Source organism: Buceros rhinoceros, unplaced genomic scaffold (genome assembly GCF_000710305.1).
Source record: "Buceros rhinoceros silvestris isolate BGI_N320 unplaced genomic scaffold, ASM71030v1 scaffold1342, whole genome shotgun sequence".
Taxonomy (NCBI): Eukaryota; Metazoa; Chordata; class Aves; order Bucerotiformes; family Bucerotidae; genus Buceros; species Buceros rhinoceros.
The window spans coordinates 1,757-22,206 of NW_010400451.1; the positions used below are offsets into that span (position 1 = coordinate 1,757).

At 42.6% G+C, this 20,450-nt stretch overlaps 1 protein-coding gene across 1 annotated transcript in view; it reads right to left on the reverse strand.

The window, feature by feature from the left end:
- Window positions 1–501: 501 nt before the first annotated feature.
- Window positions 502–20,450, reverse strand: part of LOC104489656 (protein unc-13 homolog B-like) — a gene marked incomplete at its 3' end in the record, with an annotated part of 132,679 nt that continues 112,730 nt past the window's right edge. The window contains exons 17-23 of the mRNA XM_010131841.1: window positions 17,448–17,675; window positions 17,007–17,148; window positions 7,142–7,311; window positions 6,156–6,271; window positions 4,165–4,328; window positions 1,567–1,717; window positions 502–570 (exon numbers count right to left, since the gene is read on the reverse strand). Of these exons, the coding sequence (XP_010130143.1) occupies window positions 502–570; window positions 1,567–1,717; window positions 4,165–4,328; window positions 6,156–6,271; window positions 7,142–7,311; window positions 17,007–17,148; window positions 17,448–17,675 (1,040 nt within the window). The remainder of the gene's footprint in view (window positions 571–1,566; window positions 1,718–4,164; window positions 4,329–6,155; window positions 6,272–7,141; window positions 7,312–17,006; window positions 17,149–17,447; window positions 17,676–20,450) is intronic.

The following is a 20,450-nucleotide window of genomic DNA, read 5'->3' on the forward strand; positions in this document are numbered from 1 at the left end:
TCAGCCTTAGAGCACATCTTGTAGATCCAGAGTCAGGGACAGTGATTTGAGCTTGTCAAACCTAAAATAAGTAACAACATGGGTGCAGGTCCTCTTGATGACCTGTGGATATTTTTCTACTTTCCCAACTCACTCTAAAAGATTTCTGTGTTACTAGGGGACACCAAGTCTGTTTTCTCTTTGTAGATGATACCTGAAGTAGTTGATAAGAACAATTCAAATTAACTAATCCAATCCAGCTTGCATTTTTGGAGGGTATCAGAGATGAGCACAGTTCACAATCCTTAAATTATTTCAGAAGTCTTGAGGAAGTCATAATGGAAGAAAACTGGTTTCAGTTCTGTCCATGAGGAAAACAAAAAGGTGTACTCGAGCAACAATTTCGTCAATTCCGTAAGACACAAACTATCCAAAAGGTTAGAAACAAAAGAGAAATCCAAACGGCGTGCTTCCCCTCTGCCCTCCAGAATGCCTGAAAAGGTTCTGTGTATTCCCACTCACCCTGTACATTGAGAGATCAATCCGAAGTGAATTATGAAGCTGGTCCAGAAGCTTCACAAATCTTTCTTTCTGTCAAGCAGAAAACACCAGTAAACATCACAAATCATCACTGTCCAATCAATGTTCAGCGTAAGCAGCAGAATATCAGGGGATTAGTGTCAGATCTCAGACGAGTGGGAAGAAGCAATATGGATGCATGTTATTGTGCAAGCAGTATTTTCTTTCGATTCTTGTATGTACTCCCATACTGTAATTATATCTGAAGTCAGTGTAACATTAGAACTGTCAGAAAAATACTCTATTATCATTCTAAAGTAGAGGCAAAACAAAATCCCCTCTGATTTACTGTCTGCATTTCACACCAAACTTGTATTTAAGAGAAAATATTTATTCAGAGATGAATAAACGAACAGGCAGAGAAGGGTATAATTCAGAGCAATGACACAGCTCTAAGATCTAATCCATTAGTTCAGCGACAAGCATTACAGGCTTCTCGAGACTGTCTTCTCGAGGTCAGGTCTCTCCACTGGATTCTGACTTGGCATCATGAACACCTCCTCATTCAGTCTATAAAGTCTCAGTCTGACAGGAAGCATGAGCTTTTCCAAACACCTTGCCAGCACGCTCAGCTCCATGTTATATATATATGTGTTATGTATGTATAGAAACATTTTAACCAATAGGGGGAGAGATTATTTTTCCTTAACGCAGTTGCTGTTTTCAAAAACAAAGTTCTGAAACGATCGGATTACATGGTATACTTTATCAACAGCATCATCACACAGAGTGTAATATTATTTCCTCATTCCATGCCATCTGTGCTCCAGAGTAATTTGAACACAACAGATAACCACCACAATGCATTACACTGATTAATATCTAAAAAGTGTGACAGCGACAACAAAAAAAACTGTGTTCTTTCTCTAGTCTAGAAGAGCTGCACAGCTTCCAACTCCTCGCAGACTTAATGTCCCTTAAATAGCACAAGTTATTTATCGAAAGGAAGAAGCACCTTAGACAAATTACAGAAGTCCAATTGTAACATCACCAAACATGCAAACGTACCCCAAAATTGGAGGCTGCAAAGCGGTCCGAAGCAGACACATTTGTGGAAGCAGTGGTGTGCGCATAATAAGCATTGATATTGGCAAGTAAGGTGCTCATCACAGCTGGCACGCCTGGGCACATGTATTTAGAGGAGAGACACGCAAAATGCCTGCAAAAGGATGGTTCTGTAAGTCATTCTGGTTTCTTTTGTGTAGCACAATTTTACACTGTCACTTTAATAGCCACCTTACTCCGGCTGGCACCACGAACAGGTGAAAGTTCTGGTTTCTTCGTTCCTGTAAATCTCCAGCATTTCAGAGCTTTTTCAGAAAGATGCCATCTGCACAACAGATATGCTTGAAACAAGAGAAATCCCCTCGCTACAGCTCTTTCCAGATCATAAAATAGCTCCTCAGCTATCTGTTGCCAATAGCTTATGACTTAGGTGATACCCTGGGTCCTGATGCCAGTTCCTAGAACCAAGCTTGACACAAGGAAATCCATATAATTTGCTGCCACTTGAGGCAGCCATAGGTTCTGAGGTGACAAGAGACAGGAGCAGTTGGAAAGCATTCAAGCCTGGTGAGATCACACACTAGTATTTCTGTGCTGCACTGATATGTGATTCCGTAGGGCTAACCCAGCCCGCAGGAAGCGTGCATGCTCATTTGCATTTTCCATTTAACAGCTCGCATTAAAGTGCAAGGAACACTCCTGCAGGAAATCTCAAAATCATGCCAGAAGTGTCCGGGCTTCCGAAATGATTGAAAAATCAAAGAAAATCTGTTAGACATAAGCGGAAAAGAAAAATCAGAGCTTAAGAGGTCTGATATTACGGGACATCGCAACCCCTCTGGAGTGAGCAGGGACATCTTCAACTAGATCAGGTTGTCCAGAGCCCTGTCCAACCTGACCTGGAATGTCTCCAGGGATGGGGCATCTAACACACTTCTAGGCAACCTGAGCAAGTGTCTCACCACCCTCACAGTGAAGAATTTCTTCCTAATAACCAATCTAAATCTATACTCTTTCAGTTTAAAACCATTACCCTTCACATCCTATCACTACACTCCCTGATAAAGAACCCCTCCCCATCTTTCCTGTCTGCAACAAGGTCTCCCAGCAGCCTTCTCCAAGCTGAACTACCCCAACAGACCTATTCTTTCAGCCTGCCCCCATAGGAAAGGTGTTCCAGCCCTCTGACTCACCACAGACATTTGCTTCTGTCATAGCTACCCTACAAATGATTATAACCAAAAAAGCTCCAGTGAGAAAATTTCACAAGTCACTATTTCAGATAAACATGATACTGATGCCTGAATGTTGACTTGCTTGCTACATGATACATACGTACCAATGGGTCACTGGTAAATACACACCTAAAATGGCTTTGTTTAACTTGAAGTAGAGAAGGTGTGAGGTGTAGGGCTCTAATCAATGTCTTGCCTACTTAGCAGAGAGGGAAGGGTTAGTGAAAACACTGAGCCAGGCCAAATTCCTTTCAGAAGGAAGAGTAAATGGTAAGTAGCAACATGCAGCAGTTACAGCATAGGAAATTCAAAGCAGGATTTCCAGTTTGGATTTCAACCAGGAATTTTTTCCCCAGAGTGTTACAGCCTGAGGACAGAAGCCCAGAGAGCTGGTGGATCTCCGTCCATGGAAACTCCATCCTCCAAACTGAAAGAGGTTTGGAGCAGTTTGGTCAAACTTCCAAGTTAGCCCTGCTATAAGCAGGGACTAGACCTCCCGAAAGACCTTCCAATTCTTTTCCCCTTTGGCTTAAATTAATAAGCAGAAAAGTTGCTTGCAAGGTGACATAAACACAGATCATAATTCATTCAAGGACCCAGGCCCCAAAACATTCAGCTTCTAATGTAAAAAAGTTCACTTTTGTCTGCTGTATTTGATATTACATTTGAAGTAGGAAATGAGCTAAGCATAGCACTACTAGCCTTTAAGAGGAAGAACGGCTAATCCCAAATCCAAGTAAAAGTATAATGACAAGGAAAATGCTCTTTGAAGATCAAGAACTGCACTAGCCTAGCTCCAGCTCCAAAGAGGACAAATCAGTGGCTCCATTACTTGAACTTCCAACAAATGCCTTCAGCAGCATCTCGGAAATCAGTGACTTCAAAGGACTGTATCAGTTGCCACAACAGACATACAGGGCAAACACTTTCTCAAAATCTTATCCCTCCTCACATCATCAGAAATCTTCAGTGGGATCCCTGGGCACTATCTTTTTAACAGAAGAGTGCTCAAGTAGAGATTTTAGAGTCTTAGAACAGGAATGGCTTAGCTATCAATAATAAAATATGGTCATTTACACTACTGAAGTCGGTGTAATTCCTCAGAATTAGTTTTAAGGGTACTCATGCAAATTGCACAAATAGATGATGAATTCCAGCACTTTGTCAGACAATAATTTCTAGACTTCGAGGAAACCAGTGATTCAGAGACAGGCAGTCTCTTCTGCTCACAGCAAGCCCCATAAGGAGCAGCTACCATTGCCAAGCCTTCCATTACCAGCACATTTAATTTTCTAAATACCAACAGTCACCTCAATCAGTTACACTGATTTAAATACACCTAAAGACCACAGGAAATGCATCTTACGTCATGGCCTGGTATATTGATTCAATGCCGTAACGCATTGCAAATTCATCCACGATCTCTTGAGCTGTCTCATCAAAATACACCTTCCAGGCATCATCACCTTTGGCATCAGGAATCTTCACCACCCCATTGCCTTGCACATCTGTGAGATGGTGAAAGAGGTTCTGAAATATAAAACAAGAATGAATTTGTACATGTGGCTGCTAAAGACTCCAACTGAATTTCATGAAGAGCTTGGAACTGCGGAGAATGTGGCACTAACACAAATTTCTTTGCTCTCTGCCGTCTTTCTTTCCCCCTACCCACTATGCCCTTTTCTTCTTTTAACTTCTTTTCTTCTTGAGTGCTCCCAGCTGAATTTTTTGCATGCATACCCTCAATTTTCCCCAGCAGACACTGCGACTGATGCAGGAGTGCTTCCATGCAATGAAACCACAGACTAATTAGTTTCCTGAAACCTCCATGTCTGTCCTCAGAATGAAATGCCTTAACATGGACAAGCTAAAAAAACTAGCTGACATAACAGCTTTGTATCAGCTGTGTAATTATTATTATACAGCAGAACGGTCCAAACAGATTTTTTTTTTCTGAAGAGAACATCCTTTAGATCATGCCTAACAACTAGACACTTGCAATATTATTCAACAAAACCTCTCACTTTATCTTACACTGCAAAGGCTTTCAGCTATCATTGCTGTGCAGAAATTGCACATTCAGCTCACTGGGTTTCTCAGTAATCCTCAAATTCACGTCACTTACAGATTCATCAGCCTTTCAGACAGCTGGCTCCCTGTAGTAAGGGATGCAAAAGTCTAATGATCTCATTAGGAGGGAGAGGACTCAGCTTTACCCTATTATTTTTCCTGATTAAATTATTCTAGCTGTAAATCATTTTATTACACACAAATGAAAGAAGGTGATACTTATAAAGAGATGTATTTGCAAAAAGAAGAGCAGCAAGTGATCATGCATAGTCAGAAGGAAAAACATGTAACAGCTTAGCAAACAGAAGCCATCATTGAATTAAAAAACAATAAATACATATTGAAGGACACAACTCAGCCTAGTAAAAGAAACCTACTGATGTTTTTGTAAGCTTCGCATCTGTCTTGTTCCGTGGTAAGGCCAGAAGATACCCCAGGGCTTACCTAGCCCAGCAACTGGATAAAACATGTTATTCCCATAGCTGAACATCCCTCTCCGTCCTTCTTTTCTAATATGAATTTCCTTAAACCTCACAGGACCTTATGATTTTCTCGTATGTCAGGCAAAAGGGTGGCTGGCTACTCTTCCTTATTCAGGCACTTACAGACTGACCCTGCCAACTGCCTTCTTGGATAGGTAGACTGGGCACCATGCATCTCTCTGAGACAGGGTTTTCCCTTTATTCCTCCTCACAAGTCATCTTCGGATTTTCCCTACTTCCGGCACTGCCTGCCCAGCTCAGTCCAACCTGAGACCAGTGAGTATGAGTTACCACAGCTTATCTTCTGTTCCCCAACAGTTGTTCATAGCTACACACCAGCGCAGTAGCACAGAAGAATTTATACTACCAGTTACTGCATCATTCAACGGTCAGAGTCAAAGCCCTCCCCAGATCAGAATTTACTCATAAAGCATTGTAGTATGCCTTCTCATAAAGAAAGACATGCTGAAAACATCACACCAGTAAATCCAGCGGTTTCTCCACATTAGACTTGTGGGGAGCTCTGAGTTGGACCAATGTCTGATCTCTGCCTGACAGCAGCACACCTGTGACAGTGGGACAGACTGAGCCAAGCCAGTGTCCAGCACAGGGGAGACAGTCTAAAGCCTTCTTTGCCTCCCTGACAAATGTGTCTGATGATTCGCTGAGTGTCCAGGCCTGCACAGCAGGGAAAAGAAAGCTCATCTAGGGCAAGGAGGAACATTTAAAGGAAATAAAGGTCAGAAAATTGCTTCTTCTGTAAGCCCAAGGAACTTGGTGATGACTGAGCTGAACCACTTCTTACCTCATGAAGGCAAGTGTACTGAATATGATATGGAGCCACTTTCTCCTCGCCTTTGATTTCCACACTGATTTGCAGGCGAATAGCCCCAGACACCGCAGACTTGTCTGTTCGCTTCTCTAGAAGGGAAAATCATCAACAATTATATGCACTGTTTATGTTTAGAGCAGAGCTATCTTGGGGTGACAACACTGGAAAAGAAACTGCTGGAAGCTCAGGTTGAGCTTGTGATCAGAGTCACCATGGAGAAAACTTCCTGACTTTTTCTTTCAAAACACTGAATAGTAAGTAGACATTAGCAGAGCAACTGCCATGATACACCCTCAATATGACACGTCTCACTAGAACTGTGTGCATTTCTGGATGTAAGACAGCCCTTCTGACAGCAAATGTGCTATAGGGTCTTGGATTCAGTCACCTGAAATAGAACCACCAAGGACAGATCCCTTCTCTGAGAAGAGGGCTGATTAATGAGGAGTTTCTTCCTGACTTTACCACATTTCTGAGCTCCTTGGAATTGCTGGTCCCTATCAAGAAGATTATGGATCTCCTAGGATTATTACTATGCCAGTCAATTCAGTACTTACCAGTACTTTCTACGACATTCTATTTTGGTCACTGGGAAAGGTCTCAACAACTGCCCAGTCCAGTGCAGTGCACTTACAGGTCTGATAGACTGGTAAAATGTTTGTGTTGGCACAAAAAAGGGCACAGGACAGGAATGTTTCTCCAGCATAGGTGGAATCCAACATCGCTCTAAGTGTTTACCCATTGTACTTTTCAGGGCCCAACAGGGAAATACCATCACCCTTCTGACATGTTACACTCCTGGGATCAAAGCCTTGCAGCTGCTCCACAGGACCACCATATGCCCCTTGAAATCATATGAGCTTTCTTCCCTTCTTGCAAACTGTCCAGATGCACCCAAGAGCTCTCAAACTTTCCCAAACTAACACGCAACATGTTTTCAATCCCAAAGCCCTGCTCACCAAGGTTGTACCACACATCCATTTCTCCACTCAGAGTACGGACTTCGATGATTGTCTGCCCCAGGAAATCATCCGACTCGCGTTTCAGTCTCTGCTTCACACGAGATTTGATGTCATCATCTTCATCCCATACTCGCACCTTGATCCGGTCAGAAGAATTATGGCACTCACTGCAAACAAGACAAACATAATGTTGAAGTGCACATAACGCAGTCAACACTTGAATGCTACATGCTTCGCATTACTCTTGACCCACTAGTCCTACAGTAGAGGGATGCATAAATAAAATGTAAACAAATGCTTATTTATTTAGAAGTGGAGCATCTGACAGGAACTACACAACAACCTTTTGGTGCAGACTCCTGTGACATGGTAGATACTGCACTTCAGAGGCATGCCGAAGGGGTGCCCTGCCCTGACTCCAACCATCAACTTCAGACTTGCTTAGTGGCTGCGACTCTCCTGCTCATCCTCACTCTTCAGCAGCAGCTCCCTGAACTTGCAAATTCCCTTCACTGTTGTTGCTTTTGCTGTGAAGCCCACAAAAGCCTGGTGATAGCTGGGCTGGAAAATTCAGCATATGTGCCCCCAGAACACGGAGAAGCATCTCAATGGTTCCTGATGGGTCTTTCCATCAATGATCAGCTGTAGGCATTGAAGACTACTATGTGTTTATGCTTGTGCATAACAAGTGTCCAGGATAGCATGTTCAAGGCCTATGACAAACACACTCCATGACGTTCTCTAATAAAAGATAAATAGCTCAGGTGAAGGTAGTTCTCTTAATTCAAGAGAGTCACAAAGTAGTGGTATATTAATGTATGCAATCAGATGCTATAAACACTGCCTGGGAGAAAAGGGTGGGATGCAGTAGTTACAAAGGTGGTATTTAATTACTAGAATTTATTCTGCCTATTATTCACAGCTCAGACTGATACTTTGTGCTCTGGGTAGATCAGTAAAGACATTTTCATTAAAAAAAGCAGTTTGCTGTATTGGCACCCTCCAGCTTAATGCACAGGCAGAATTTGCAGCCACCCCCATCCTTTCTAGATGTTCAGATACCTTTTGTGGATCCAAACAGGCTCCCGGATGTCAGAAATAGGTAGAAGAACCTTATAAGAGCTCTGCTCATCTACAGGGCATGCAATACAATAAAGCAATCTGAATGCTCATATGCGACCATGACAAGGGTGATTACTCACCATAACCAATACAAATGTCTGCCCTCGAGGAAATAAAACCTATGAAAACAGGCAACTTCTGCTGAAGGCCTGTTTTCCAGCCTTTTTAACATTAACATGCTGCATTTGTTGCTAAGCAACAGGGAGAGGGAAGAAATGGGTCAGGAAAGATCTGCTAAGCCCGGTCAATAAGATGTGGCAGTGACTGGTATTTGCACACTCTCTACCAAGGAATCATTTGGGCTCCTATTGCCATCACTGTGATTCAGGACCGCTTAACAGACGTCCATGCAGCTCCTGCTGATTTTTCCAGTTCAGAGGAATAGCTGGGAATTATACAGAGAAAGTTAGAATCAATGCAGTGCAGTTCTGATCGCTGGCAGAAAGCATCGTGGCTCCCTGCCTTTGCTGTGCAATTAAAGTTGTATTTAGAGTTCGGGAGAAAGAATGTTTTCAATATTTCTCTCCTGCCCTATTCTCCTCTTCCTCCCTCTGCGAATTCTACACAGAAGGCCAAGATGTTTGCGAGAACAAGATTCATTAGTTGTTTCTGGGAGTGGCGATTCCTTGAGCTGGCATAAATAATGGCTGAAGGACGGAGTCCTGTCAAGATGTGAAAATGTGAAGAAGTCCTGGCCCTGTATGGGCTAAGGAAAGGAAGCAACAAAATGTTGAAGGTCCCAGTGTCCGAGCAAAGATCTCTACTTAATTAACTGCAAAATTAGTATTAAAATTCACAATCCTCAAAACACTAACAAGCCTAAAGCAGTACATGTTAAACATGCATGCCTATGTTACTCAAGTCTTCACCCAATTCATGCTGAACATCATCTGAGAGACAAAGGCTAACAGAGTTGGGGTATAAAAAGCCAGGAGGGGTAATACCCCCAGACAGGGATGCCTTCTGGGTAAGAACTGTAAGAAGTCCAGGATGGTTTTCTTTTGCTAGCGTTGCTATTATGTATTAGTTATTAGCGCTACTGCAGTAAGTGCATTTATCAACGGCAATTCCGAATCTGTTAAATCCGTTGTTATACAACACTTTTATTAACTTCTGGGCCTTGCCAGACTGTTCCAGTGCCAGCCTCTTGGGCTCTGGCAGGCAAAGTTCAACTGCTCCCTTTAACGCAACACTCCTCTACTTCAAGGATGTCTTTCCTTTACACAACCATGCAGGAAGCGTTCTCAAGCAAAGAACACCTGGACCACTGCCCTTCATAGCTCTCAAATTCACCTGAATGCATTGCTGTATCTACCAGCAGCACGGCATAAGCACGTAAAAGAAGTCCCCTGCTCCTGACATGGTGCTCTAATGTACATCCTGGCAGCACCGTGGAGGCCCAGTGTTCTGAAGTCCATGGGTGCCTAAAACAGACTGGTGCACAGTGCCATTTACAAAGCACCAGAAAGTTAGCTCCTGACTTCTTCAGACCTCCCCTTTCTTTGCTACCAGTGGTCAGAAACTTAGTGTTTCATTTAGGAAAACAGCCACTGTTTGGACCTAAACCTACCTTAGGCGGTCCCACAAGCATCATCTCACGCTCCTGGAGTGGCTGGCTATCACCTTTCACTCAGCTAATGGCAGCGTAAGTCACTGCTAAGTGCTACAGGAAAGTTTACAACCACGCTTTCTTCGGTTTTTGGTTGGTTGTTTTTTTTTTTTTATAAGACTGCTCAATTTGTATTCCTTATGCTGCTCCCACGCCAGAGAGTGAGCCTTATCACTCGGTCACGGCAGCTGAAAGCCTTGGGCTGGTGGCTTATCCATAAAACATCACCGTCAAAGCCTGTAGAAACCCCAGTCCTTGCTTTCAGTGAAGCAAGACTGTTGTGCCAACACCAGAGAGCACCCTAAACCAGAACCATGAATACTGGGGGATGTGGGCTTGCTGACCAACAACAAGCTTTCTAACTAATGAGAAAGAGCTTCCAATTTGTGACAGCAACACAACGCCACAAGACTGTGGCTAACAAGCTCTACTACTAGAATTTTCCCCCTTCTTTAATACAGGAGCTGTAATATTTCTAAAGATGCCTGACCCACTTCTTGCTACATTTCTGTGAAGTTTCACTTCACTGTGTGCACACATATATCCATCCAGGCTTCCACAGCTGAGCTCCCACAGCTTTACCAAGGGGATGCAGAGAGAAGAAACACTCTGTGATCCCATTGCAAGGAAGAAACTACCAAGTGCTTTCAGGCCTATTTCAGAATGCGAGAGACTGGAAACCACATTTCCTTTGTACATGGCTCAGAAATTGTCCCCTTCTTTTATATCGATATCATTCTGATGTTCACAGTGGTGCCATTTTTATAAAGACCTTTTACACTTCAAGCCACCAAATAAAGTAACATTTTCAAGAAACAGCACACCAAATCTTTAAGAAAAACTAAAATCATAGAATCATAGAATTGTTTAGATTGGAAAAGACCTCAAAGATCATTGAGCCCAACTGTTAACTAAGCACCGCAAAGTCCAACACTAATCTATGTCCCTCAGCACCACATCTACACATCCTTTAAATACCTCCAGGGACGGGGACTCCACCATTGCCCCGGGCAGCCTGTTCCAATGCCTGACAACTCTTTCGGTGAAGAAATGTTTCCTAATATCCAGCCTAAACCTCCCTTGGTGCAACTTGATGCTGTTTCTTTGTGTCCTATCACTTGTTACTTTGGAGAAAAGACTGACCCCCACCTTGCTACAACCTCCTGTCAGAGGGTTGTAGGAAACAATGTGGTTTTCCCTGACTCTCCTTTTCTCCAGATTAAACCACACCAGTTCCCTCAGCTGCTCCTCATAGGACTTGTTCTCTAGCCCCTTCACCAGTTTTGTTGCTCTTCTTTGGACGTGCTCCAGCACCTCAATGTTCTTCTTGTAGTGAGGGGCCCACATCAAATAAATCATGAATTTTTTCCATTGTTTTTTTCTGACAGAAGCAGTGGTTGCAGGAGCAGTGAAAGCAGCTGAGCCATATTCTGCTGACTTGGCTCTATCCCACTCTCTACCTCCGTCTCTTCTGCCACATTCCCCATCAGCCTTACCCAGCCCTGAACCACGAGTTCCCCACACACATCCCCAGCACTGTCAACGCTCTGGCCTCTTTCCATGCCCAGCTAGCAACTGGGCTGAGGGGAAGCACGCGAGCACACGAAGCTGTAGTTAATTATGGTCTGCACACACAGCAGCAGGCCCACACACACACTAATTGGTATATTGGTGGCTCAACCAAAGAACATGCCCAGCTAGCAACTGGGCTGAGGGGAAGCACGCGAGCACACGAAGCTGTAGTTAATTATGGTCTGCACACACAGCAGCAGGCCCACACACACACTAATTGGTATATTGGTGGCTAAACAGAAGAAGCAACTGCTGAATTTACACTATAGTGCCTCCCACAATGAAGTTAGCAATTTGTATCTTCGAATCTAGCTCCAACTTCAGCAAAAAAATGTAGAAAGTAATTCTTAGTTCTGAGACCTCTGCCCATCCATGAAGGCTGGCTCAGATGATGTCAGGGGTCTGGGACAGCATGTCACACTGTGCCTCATCTCCTCCAAAAACTGGAGAGAAAGAATAAGAATTGTCTAAAAATGACCAGAACATCACTTTTGAGTTAATGATTCATACTGCGAAGCCAAAAAGAACCAACGACTTTTGTGCTGAATTCGCTAATCATTTCCTGCCTGTGCTAACACCATTTGCAGGATGGTTACTTAACCTCCACAGGAAAAACAAAGTCGAAGTTAAATTGTGGCAACACTGACAGTTTGCAAAAGTTCTGCCGTAATGGACACAAAAGGTATACCTATAAAAATCACGTGTCCAGCACTAGCAGCACAACCTGCTTGCAGAAATAATGGACGAGAGTGCAGGAGGTGAGAAAATAAACAGGAGAGAGGAGAATAAAAAACCAAGCTTCAAATAAAGCAAAGCGAAGCAATTTTCTGGAAAATGAGAAAGGAAGGAGTAGTTTTAGCAACCAGTATGAGAAAGCCAAGTAAAAAGTTATAATGACATAAACAGAGGGAGCAGGAAAAAAGTTGTCAGTGGGAAATGGCCCAGTAAGAAGATCGGGATGTGGTTCAAATGAAGTGTCTTGACATGGCAGGGTCCAACTGGCAGCTCTGTTGTGGCCAGCCTCAATGGGAACAGAAGGCAGAAAACGTCTCAGGATGGGTTAATTTTTAAACAATGTCAGGTCTCCTCTATTAGGATGAAAACAGGACAGTGGAGAAGACACCAAAGGCAAAATCGGAATGGTAAGAGAACAAAGTTAAAATTCTTAGTAGCTCACAAGTTAAGCACGACAGCACAATACGCCCCAAGATGCAGCTGTTGCCATCTTAAGAACAAAGAAATGAGTTTTCTGTTATTAGCATGAAGCTCTTTTCTTAGGGGAACAAGAACAACCATTTTGCGGTTACCCGATGCTACAACACCGACTGACAAATTAATGGGGGTGTGGCTCCCCTGACTACAAAGAGCTGATAAAGTGATTTTGAGCACTACATCCTTAGCTACATTAACTCAGCTTCTCAACCGGCGCTTGCCACAAGGCATCAACGCGGCGTTCCAGTTTAAGTTTCGTATTGGTAACTGAGCAGGGAAACGAGTGGGATTTTATCAGAGTGCCAATTTCAGTATGTGCAGTACCTGGAGAAAAAAGAAAGCAAGACAAACGTAACGGCTCCTGCCCTGCCATGAAGGGAGGTTGAGGGTGCACAGTTGCAGTGGCATTTATAAACGCAGCGGTCTCAGAAGGGGGAATTCTAAAATACAGCTCTGGAACAGCCTCATATAACCACAGATAACTGAAAGACGCTGAGCTTGGTAACAGGCTCAGCAGCTGAAAGGAAAATTGCGGAACTGAATAGATGCTTTTAGGTAATAACCCTGTGGTTAGCTATGCAATAGCACCATTCCCAAAGGATTAACAAGAATGCATATCATGTGAGGCTCTGCACATCCTAGTAAAATATTGATTATCTGCTAGCAGGAGGCACTGCATTTATTTTAACTCAGTTACTCTTCTGTGGTGAGAGAGAATAAACATGCCCCTTGCAAACTGTTCAGTGACAATGTAATCTGTTCCAGGCAACGATTTCACACCCACTATTCAAAGCTTCAGACACAGCTCAGACCATACCACTTCAAGGGGATATTACTGTAAAATGAACGAGTCATTCTGTGCCTAGGCCAAGAAAAACAGCAACATCCTGTGTGAATCCAGTAACTTCTACTGCTCATCATCATTAAAGACTGGGGCACTTTCTGAACAAAAGGTACAGACTAGCTGCCTCCAAACAAACCCAGATCTCTCCCTTTAAAACGGAATCTGTCCTGAGGTCAGGTTTGTTCTCCTAAACACTGTTTTCTTTGTAATACATTCAAATGGATGCTTAGCTTCAGCCTTTACAAAAAAGCTTCTAGGAAGCCCGTGTTTTCTACTGACTAAAACATGTCTAAATGGGGAATCAATGTCTTGTTCAAATTGCATTGAATAGTGGAAAAATACCTTCTCTCTAATATTACCATGTTGTTTCCTAAGGAAATGAGAGTTACACAGACTTCTTGTGAATGCTTCTGTGTTCCAACAAGTTCTGTGAAAAAATTACAGCTAGATGGAGAATGGAAATTCCGGCCAGCTGCTGTCCACCAGCTGCTGTCCCTGGAAAGCCTGCAGCCACCTGGCTCATGCACCAACCGATCCAGACAACTTGGAACCAGCTGCAGGTGGGACACATGCTGCCTTCTGTCCAGCCAAAGTTAAGGACAAGGGAAGAGAGCTGAGGGCACAGAGGATAAACGCACATGGCAGATGAAGCAGGTTACCTCTAAGCCTGCTCATCGTAACTATAGAACAGGGATCAGGGATTACCACAGAAGGGCAATGGAATGCAAAGCCAAGGGAAACAGGGCTTCCTTAGTGCTTGCTCACAGTACAACATTTCTGTATTGCAGCAACGGCTGGAGACCCCCATCAAGCTTCACCCTGGCAAGCATCACATATGCAGAATCTCTGCACCAAGCCTGTAAAACTTCAAACAAAGCAGAAAGATCAACCCTTTGTATTGCCAGAGGCCTTCAAACTCCAATGGAAGATAAAAAAGTATCTCTAACAACACATTTCCTGAAGCTAAAGATGTAAATACACAAATAGATGATTTTCAGAAAGAAACAGGACTTGCAAATCACCTGCTCAGACAACCTGAATATGCTGCAAGAACTGGTCATTAATCTAAAGCCTGCAGTGACACAGGCGAGTAATGACCTAAATAGCACTTACAATGGAAGCCCAGAGAGTTTTCAACCTTGCCTTTTCTAAAATACAGCTCTAAATCTGGGCTTCTGAATTGGGTCAAGTCTACCACCACATTTTTCATGAAAACATACAGAAAAGGAACAAAGTAATATTTAAGGAGAGGTATTTAAGTTAATACACTTTTCTATCCATCACTGTCAATAAGCACAGAAAGTATCTGAAATAGGCTATCGCAGCCTCAAATTTCTTCAAAATTGCTTAAGCTGCTTTTAATACATTTTATCAAGTCTGTAGAAAGAACTGTATCACTCAGCTGCACACAGACTGCCCCAATTTATGCCATGGATTACAGTATCAGCGCTATAATTATAATGACTGATACACACAGATTTCTGGCTCTATATTCAACCTTAGAAAAGACACTGGAATTGAGATCGTATAAATGACACTGAGCACCTAATGAACACCAGCTACAAACAGCAAAACACAAAAGGAACAGCAATTGCTGAGACACATACCAGTTACCGACCTGACCTCCTTCTACTAGCGTATCTTGTGTCTGTTGAAATATTCAAGCATTTTGAACACCAAACTTTTCACATGTCTGCTGCAAGGTAGGTTTTCAGTAATTAACAGCACACCTTTCCTCACTGTAACAAATTAACTTCATTGTAAGAAACAAAACACACTCTCTCCAACCCTTGAAAATTGCCAATCTTTTGATTGTCCTGACAACCTCTTCTAAAAAAGCTTGGTATGTAATGGGTATTTTTGGCCCTGCATATGTTGATTTAAATTTCCATTTGATTATGGGGTAGAAAATTACAGAATTTTTAAGAGCTGTAAGCTAAGAAAAGATCCATAAATGCAAAAAAGAAAGATGAGCATGTAAAAGATCAGTGCTGAATACACTTCTAAATGACTCTCTCCTCATCCAGCATAAGGCGAGCTTTGACATCTACTAACGAAACGACACATTGATTCCTGTACTGAATGCTCTCCTGCCATCGATCTGGACTTTCTGCTTATTTCCTTCACCTCGTCCTGCTATTCCAAAGCAATTAAAACAACCACCTAGACACAGCCAGGATAGGAAGTAGCATCAACTCTAGTGCCCAATAGCATATTATCTGCTGAATCACAGACACAGTGATAAAAATCTAAACAGTGGCACTGTTAAAACTGTGACATTTATCACGTTGCGCTATCTATCTTTAAACGCAGTATTTGTTGAAGCTCCTAAAATTAGAAGGGAACACACTTCAAATACCATGGTAACTACTTGGCATGATAAATCAAGGTCCTTAAGGCTCCCACACAGACTTACTGCTATTGTGACTAGAGTTATCCAAATGGCACCTAAGCATACTTACTACTTACCAAGCAGTAATGTTACCTTGGATTAAACTAAGAATAAAGACAAGGGCTTACTCCCTCAAAATAGCAAGAAGATTTTTCTGACGTTAATGAGCAGTTCAAAACTACTTTATAAATAATTTTGTTTGTACTGTACATTGTAAAGACAAAGCTGGACTGATATGAGCCTGATTTAAAAACACCAACAAATTTCAGTTTGCAGAGTGAGCTCCCCTCGAACAGTTTAGGAAAAAAAAAGGGGGGAAGAAAGAAAGGAAAGGCAGAAAAGGTACAAGGGAAGAGCTTACACGTTAAAGGAAATAAAGATGTTTGAAGCTGAATGAGATCATCCAGAATCTTTGGAAAACACTTGCTGGATTTCACGTCTCCATTTTGTTTTAAAACATGCTCAACGATAAATTGAGGGTACTTGTTTACTTATTCAAAAAAAGCAGGAAGGAATACATTTTTCAGCCTTCTGAGAGCAGTTGGTATTTAAAGAATTGCATTCCAGCCATTGCTTTCAATTCAGACACGGATACACTACTCACCTTGAAAGCAGATCATCCCTCGCGTTTTTGTTACACTGATTTTCCAGAACTGAAAGAGGAGACTGGTACTGTCACAGACAAGTGACAGACAACCACCGACCTTTAACCGTTGCTGGTCAAACACCAGCAATAGGTCACAGGAAGTTTGCTTAGTCTGATGTACAAACTTTATTCTTTTATACTACAAAGAGTTTTGAAAGTATGTCTATTAGCCAGGAACAAAAGTTGCTGAGTTAAAAGATTTTCCTATCTCTTTAGCTTTCACTAGAAACACCAGTATAGAAGTGTTCACAGAGCAGGTAATTTATATATACGAGTACGACAGATGAGATGAACAGGAGAGCACTATGTATGTTGTTAAAGACATCAACCCTCCAGACTCATGCACACAAGAAAACCATCATACGTTACAGGTGACGGGGGAACACACAGTGACAGAGAAGACAGAGCTGTCAAAGCACAGATCATACAAACAGGCAAAATGAGAGCCCTTGTAAGAGCACTTACAAGTAAAACTTCTCTTCCCATACAGGGTTCAGATTCCCAAAAATTGTTTTTGTCCTCTTCTTCGTTTTACCCACTTGAACGGTTACGTATGGATCACTGGATCCAGTCTTGTCTTTGGCCTGCAGACCCTGAGCACACACCACTGGAAGGAAAAAGAGAAGGGTTACCACTGCCATGTAGTAAGACAATGTGCCCACACATCATGTGAAGTGTCAGCTCAGAATGGCCAGAGGAACAGGGATATCGCTCATGAGAGCTTTCCACCTCAGCTCGTGGTGCACTACAGTGCCTGAAGTAGGATCTTCTCCACCTGCTACATGTATACCAAGCAGCAAGAGACACAGGTCAGAGGAGCCCTTGCTGTCCATTCAATCTAGCTTCACACCAACTCTCTCTTACCTTAGGATTCCTCACTTGGGAACCCACGCCTCCTGCACTCACCCGTGATCGTGATCTTTGCTGACCATTTTGAGGTGCCATCAAGCACGCTCTGCTTCACTGTCTTCATCTGCTGAGCATGTGTCATTTTGCTCTCACAGAATACATCTCTGATCAAGTCAAAGATCTCTGGCTTGTTCCGCTCCCGGATCTTCATGCGGTCCTTCATGGCCATGATGAAATTCTGGGTTCGGTCTTCAGCTCCATGCTTCGAGCTCTTCTCTGCTGCTCCTATGCACCAGAAAGTACACAACATCAGAAACATTCAAACACAAAGCCATGTTTCACTAAATCTGGACAACAGGGTCAAAGCCATGAGTTAACTCTCCACACGATGGCTCTTGTTACTGACTGTTACAGTCAGACACTATCACCCCACCCTCCATTTCAGCACACACACAAGAGAACCTGGACCACTCGGAGCTGGGAGAGGATAATGGGAGAGCCCAGATTCCTCTGTAACCTAGGACCAGGACGGTCTTCGGGCATAGCTGAATTTAAAAGAGGATACAGGACCTCTGTTACATATAGTATCTATGAGTTTTTCCTCAGTGCTGCACCTCAGCACCATGACAGAGCAGAAGTTCAGACGGGTCTATATGATCAGCATTTCATGCTGATATGTGTCACAAGACTCCCCATCCAGCACAGAGTCACTGCATAATCTATTGCACCTGGAACCACCCTTGGATCAGGCATCAAGCTGGAGGGATCCAAAGTGCCCCTCTGGATCCCACTCTATTTGATCAGTGTGTAACGAGACAACTCAAATAATCCATTCCTAGAATCGCAGAGGCATAGAAACTATTACAAATACCTATCAGGTAGCAAATTCAATAGTTAAAAACTTGGGCCTTCTCAAGCAAGGGGCACTAGTACAGTTTCCACACAAGAGCCAGGCATAGGGTATCAATCATATCTGGAAAAAGAGAGACCTGTGGTCACTTGGGTACCTCTTACAAAATTTAAAAGTTCACATAATTACGAGGCAAGAATGCTCCCATAATCAGCTACTTCCTACTCAATTTTGACAGTCATGTCGGCTGTCAAAATTCATCCACTGACTACTATGTCAGATATGAGGCATGTGCTAACGAAAGCACTAACAGCGCAGAGAAAGCCGGCTGTGAAACAAAAAGCAGGAACCCAAGGCTACACGCAGTCTCTCTCTAAAGGTAGTCTGCAGCAATTTCAGGTGGTGATCTTAAACCAGTACAGAAGTCCTGAGAACAAATTCAATCATAACACTTCTGTTTAGTTTAATATGCTTTTGTTTGTTTTCCATCTCTGGGATAGTTCAATTAAAGTAAGAATTGTCCTAGAAAAATTATCTTCATCCAAATGTTAACCAAATATTAAACTACTTTAAAAGTATGTATTAAAGCAGGTACAAGTGTGTGCAAAGGGAACCATTAATCACAAAGATACACAAAACTGTTTTCTTCTGAGAGAAGTGGGCAAATATGATACCTTGAGCACCTTTAATGTAAGGCATTACAGTTTAGCACATGAAACAGTTTCAGCAGGTAGTGACCAAATATGTATAAAATTCTAGGAGGATACACACATAAAGGACTCCCAGCAGTACATCATAACTGGCAACCTTGTTAGCAAGCTCGACACGGTGCCTAGTGACTATCTCTGCCTGAAGACATCCATTTCTAGGACCTTCAATCCAACATCTTTCACCGTTAATAAATTCTCTTCAATAAAGAAACAAAACTCAATTTTAACTTCCACCATCCAAACCAAAAAGAGTAAAAACACAGTTCGGAACAGACTGTTACTGCTGAAGTTTCAGAATTTCATTAAGGCCACTGCATACCAAGGCATGCTATTAACGACCTGGGTATAAAACAAGCCGTAACTTCACATTACCTGATTATTTTTTCATTTTACTTGCTAGAGGCTTGACGTGCAGTATTTCATTTAATACAATAAAATGTATCCGCCCCAGAGTTTCTATTGTTGGCTTAAGATGAAATGAAATCAAAATACTGGAATTAATTATGTAGTCCCTACTGTCTCTGCTCACTGGTGATGAAGAACTAGCACCGCCCAAAGTGATGCCTTGTATCAGGCAATCATCCAGCTGTAGACTCAAGTTTTATTAACGCAATATGAAACCAAAATGATACCAGGGGCTACATTTTGAACTTTAGATAAGTGCTGTTCAGCTTTAACAGAACTAGGTCTTCTGGGGATGGAGGTGGACTCTACACAGTATATGCAGAGCTACAGAAAATTACCGGGAAATGAGGAAAGGCCAAAACGAACAATTTGCCTTTCTTAGATGAAATTCTGAAATCTGTTGTGGTCCAAAGAAACCAACCTGTTCTACTCTTTCTGACTCTAAGGAAATTAAGAATCAAATTAAAATGTTAAGAGTTTGTGTTGTGTACCAGCAGAGTGCTCTATTTCAGAACCACTTTCTAAATAAAATACTGGCCAAGCATCTTGCAAATAGAAATGTTTCATTGTTTATCACTGAGATGGGACAAGAGCTGCCACAGTTCTGGGGTGGCATGGCCTGCATCACTGCCTTAATGCAAGCACTCCGGGAGCATCCAATGAAGCTTTAGAACACAAATTTGGACAAACTGAGGAATTCTAGTTAAAGACCATATTTAGCACCCACACCACATTCAGAGACTTTGCATAGTGCATTTATTCCTCTGCAAAGCTAGCAGCAGCCTGAGGCATCCTAGGTCGCAGGATCTGAGAGCCATGTCACATACACCCCTACAGAACCCTCTCTTTAGTCACCTCTAAGGTTTGGCTCTGCCTCCTGACTTTCAGAGGAAATCCCCCACCTCCCCCCGTGCTGCTCCCTCACTCTGCCCAAATAATTTGCCCAGGTAAGAAGGCTCCATTATTCCTTCTCTAGGAAAGGTCTCTCTGTCCGTGCAGAAGCTGCACCTGAACTGCAGTGCAAAAGCCAGAATCAGTTAGACATGGTATTTAACATGAACTAAGAAAGAAGACACGTCACATGTCTCAACACCA